This window comes from Chenopodium quinoa, unplaced genomic scaffold, assembly GCF_001683475.1.
Source record: "Chenopodium quinoa cultivar QQ74 unplaced genomic scaffold, ASM168347v1, whole genome shotgun sequence".
Classification (NCBI taxonomy): Eukaryota; Viridiplantae; Streptophyta; class Magnoliopsida; order Caryophyllales; family Amaranthaceae; genus Chenopodium; species Chenopodium quinoa.
Window position 1 is genome coordinate 2,056,284 of NW_018742904.1, and position 4,706 is coordinate 2,060,989.

Consider the following 4,706-nt stretch of genomic DNA (forward strand, 5'->3'; position numbering starts at 1 on the left):
TAATAATAATAACTAATATATATAGATATTAATAATTAATATTTTATAATATTAATTAATATTTTATAATAATAAAATAATTAATATATAATATTAATTGATAATAATAAATAATATTTAATGATAATAATTAATATTTTATATTATTTGACACATTTTCTATTGTTATAAAAAGAGTAAAAAAATCTAAAAAAAATCAAATAATAATAATAATTATTATTATAATAATAATAATAATAATGCGATAATAATAATAATAATGATAATGATGATAATATTAAAAATAATAATAATAATAATAATAATAATAATAATAATAATAATTATGATAATAATAATAATAATATTAAAAGTAGTAATAATAATAATAATAATAATAATGCGATAATAATAATAATAATAACAACAACAATAATAATATTAATAATATTAATATTATTAATAATAATAATAATAATGATAATAATATTTTAAATAATAATAATAGTAAATAAATAATTAATGATAATAATGCGTTAATAATAATAATAATAGTAAATAAATAATTAATGATAATATTGCATTAATAATAATAATAATAATAATAATAATAATAATAATAATAATAATAATAATGATGATGAAACCTCTGCCCTGGTGAAATCTGCTTTGCTCTACTCTGCCCAGAAGCTTAAAAGAATAGGGCCATAGTCTTCTAATTTGCTTTTCGAATGACAGCCTGTGTTTCGTAGCAGTATGATGGTGACTGTTACTATGTAAGTTACAGTACAATAACAGAGAAACTTATAAAGATGCAAATACTACTAACTAACTAAGGTGGTTTGTTTTTCACCAGATTCTCTATAATCTACTTCGTTCAATATCTCAATGGAGAAGATTTATCAGGATTAGCTTTTGATGGGCCATGATTCGGCGTTGTTCTCATCAACTTGACCTGATTCTTAAATACATGATGGACCTGTAAGATTCTTCACATTGCTATTGGAGCCATTCTTTACACCTCTTTGTTGATTTTTGTAAAACATAATGTATGCAAGGTTTACCAATTGGGAAAGTAACGAACGTTCATAATCATGCAAACTTTAGCCTTTATTCATGCACTGCACCAAAAACAAAATATAAAATAAAGAATCCACCTCCTTCTTCCATTCTCAAATTTCACATGTGTTTCCTTACATATAATATTATATTCATTTTTCGCCCCTTAGGCAAGGATGGAGATAGATTGAGAGTTGGAGGCTAGCATCGTCTTCTAATCATGCTTACTGTATAACTCCTTTTCTTTAATAGAAATAATAGCGTCTTATCTTTGGTATGAACCCCTCTTCTCTCCCTCAGATGCCTTAGTTATGCTTAATTGGGAAACAAGTATCAGTCTGACAACATCTTCTTTCCAATCATGTTCACACATTAGTAGTCAGAAAGCAATAACATTTATAAAAATAAACGAAAAGAATTGAGAAGCTATTATAAGTGTTAAAATATAAGCTTAATGTTTCTGGATGTTTCAGAATAACAGTTAAAACAGTTGTGAACGCACACAAATTCAACAGAGTTTTTGTATCTGTAGATGCAAGATGCTTACTGATATGATAAAAAGAACCTATGCTCTTTGCTTTTCCAAGCTCTCAGGGCCATAAAAACTTAGCTGTCTTCTTCCTTTGGAAGAATGTTGACTACCAAAAGAGGCAGTGAAGTCAAAAGTGTTGGTTTGACAGAGATTCTAAGTCCATTGATCGATAGTGTTGCACTGTTGTTAGTGAAAGAGTATTCGTAAATGATATTTTCATGTATGTATTCCTGCCAATCAAAAGACTACTTAATGCAAGAAAAACTGCCTATTTGATTTCCTGAAATTTGATCTAGTCAGATTTTTAAGTCATTTTTGCAAATATATACATATACTTTTTAACTTTTTAAGTATTGGTTTTGCACCTTAATACAGGATAATTTGCAGGCTCTTTGGTAAGCTGCATGACATTTTCTATCCTTACAAAGTAACTGCAAGTTGTATTAGAGTTCTGTACATTTCGCCATAGCTATCTGATAGAGAATATTCGTAGATTATTCTCCTCTAGGTTTAGGATATATTTTGTATAAGATTATCTTTATGATATCTTTACATATCTTATATTATCTGACATGGTATCACAGCTTAGGTTAGATCATGGAATTGTTTAGATCTAAAATTTTCTCTTCCCCTGTCGGTGGGTTAGAAAATTAAGCCCATCGGCGGGATTCACAAACAATTACACAAAACACAATTTATTTGCTTCCGCAATTTAATCATGGAGTACGTTGGTTGACCAGCACCTGCAGCCTCTCTCGTGCTCCGACTTCCCACCACACACAAAAGATTTGTTCAGCACCTCTACCTCTTGGTTCTCCACCTGATACGCCACCTTGCTCACTCATAGTCCTCCTACTTTAGCCTAATCTGTGAGTGAATTGCAAGGTTGCATAATGTATCACCATCTCCAATGACTTATAATAGTCTTGGTTGAACCAGACTCACGAACCACCCTTTTGTTAGTCTTTTTTCTCAATGTCGTTGTTGGCAGGATCTTCCTCAACAACACCACCACCACCAACAAAGTCACCCTCTACCACCTTAATTAGTTTTCATATCGCTCGCTCTGAGCCCCCTTCCCTAGCGGAGGTCATATTCTTTGGTTGGAGCCTTATTCAACTACAGTACAACAACTTAAAGAAGAGGTGTTCGATTTTTTTTTTGCACTAGCAACAATACTTTTTTTGACTTTTTTTTAATTTATTTTTATTTTTATCACAAGTGCATAGCCGCAACTTTGGTTATTTTTGGTGGGATTTATCTCCTTATGTGGGTCATTTTTTATTTTTTATTTATTTATTTATTTTTTTTTTTTTTTAAAGAGGTAAATGTTTCAAATGGTTAAGTGGTGGGATTTTAGTAGCTTATTGAGCAATTTTATTTCTTTTTCCTCAATTGTGATTTCCCGTAGTAAGCTAGTGTCTTCTCCCCAATGATGGTTTGATCCCTTAGCTTCTTCTTCTCTGGATCTGCAACTTGGCCCAAGTCTATGCACGACTCTTCTCCTTCTCCTCCGGCCTAACAACGCTTATATCTACTGTACGTAGGTCTTGGATGTTGCTTCTCATCGTCATCACCGGTACATGTCTACTACTTCTCTTTTGATCATGGGGTACCATACTATCCTTACCGTCGATGCATGATTCAGATCTAGTGTGAGCATCCGATTTTCTCCCGCTCCGCCTACGGGGGTGTGATAGAGAATATTTGTAGAACATTCTCCTCTAGGTTTAGGATATATTTTGTATAAGATTATCTTTATGATATCTTTACATATCTTGTAGTTACCTAATATGATTAGGTTTCTCATTGTAATCCTATAAATATTGATCAATGGATCACTCCGATTGAGGAGTTTTCCCGAAATCTAACACTATCGATACATAAAGCTTATGAATAGAGAAACAAGCATAGAATATATGCCTTTATTCTTGAATTATAGTGGTGCTAAAGCCAGATAGCTTTTGCTTGCATGAGCCTATCTTTGAGAGAACCATTAAGGTGAGCAGCAAGCACATCTCCTGCTGAGCCCACATACTTTCCACCAATAAAGACTGCAGGCACAGTTGGATTACAGCCCAATTTTTGTAAGGCACATTCCATTTCCTGTCCTTTAGGATCGTGATCCAGTTCATGAACTCCTGGGCTTGCACCAAGTTCATGGAAAAGTGTCTCAATGCTGTGGCTCATGCAATCTGTGCTCTTGCTGAATATCATTGCTGCCTTAGTTTTTGCTAACGCGTTTACTCTCTCCATCTTACAGAATTAACTGCTGCCTTAGTTTTTGTTAGAATTTCTAGCATCAAAGTTGTTGGGACATGTTGGTAGTTTTGTGCTGAGTTTATGTTCATGTGATGGGATCGACCCTTTGGCATTCTAGCACCAATTTATAAGGGTGAAAAAAGCCTTCATCTGAAAAAGGGTAATCATGCAGCAGCAGATAATTTTTTCTTTTGCAGGACATAGGCCGGTGATGCACTTTACACATAGATTCGCGGAGGCTATTTTTTCTTTTTTTTTTAAAATGTATTGTATGGTGTTTAATTGTTCCTGGGTTAGTTATTCCTTGTCTTTTCGATTGAGAGAAGCTGATAAATTTGACTATATATGTACCTTATTGTAGAAACAATGAAGCTAAATCTGAGTCTCTAACTTCCTTTCATTATTCAATAGGGAATCTAGCCTTTGTTTCTCGGTCATTGCGAGTTGTCATTCCACAGCATGGCCTTTTGATACTTTATGCAGACAGCCAGAAGCACCAATAATCTGATTTGGAAAATCTAAGAGTTTATTAGTTTGACAATGCTACTCTAATAATGTTCATCAGCAAAATCTTTGTTATCTTTATTTGTATCATATATTCTGTGAATATCCAAGACTAAGAACTCCTAAGGTAAGTTTAATTAAAATGTCCCAGGCCTAATCATTTTCTTTATTGCTTCTTCCTCGGGATTGTTGATTACCAATGAGATATGAGAATTCTCACAAATGTAATCTTATATGCATTTAAAAACCGTCTAACCTATATTTCATAAATATGAATGATCTGGTGAACATGATGTGAAAATTCTCATTTATATAATGTCTGTGATCAAGTCTCTTATATTTTATCAAAGACAATTCTACAACTCTCTTT

The 4,706-nt window shown here is 32.3% G+C and overlaps 1 protein-coding gene across 1 annotated transcript; it reads right to left on the bottom strand.

Moving 5' to 3' along the window:
- Positions 1–860: 860 nt before the first annotated feature.
- Positions 861–4,706, bottom strand: LOC110727359 (glutaredoxin-C11-like). Its single transcript, XM_021906924.1, has one exon. The coding sequence runs from the start codon at positions 3,824–3,826 to the stop codon at positions 3,518–3,520; it is 309 nt and encodes a 102-aa protein (XP_021762616.1). The 5' UTR covers positions 3,827–4,706; the 3' UTR covers positions 861–3,517.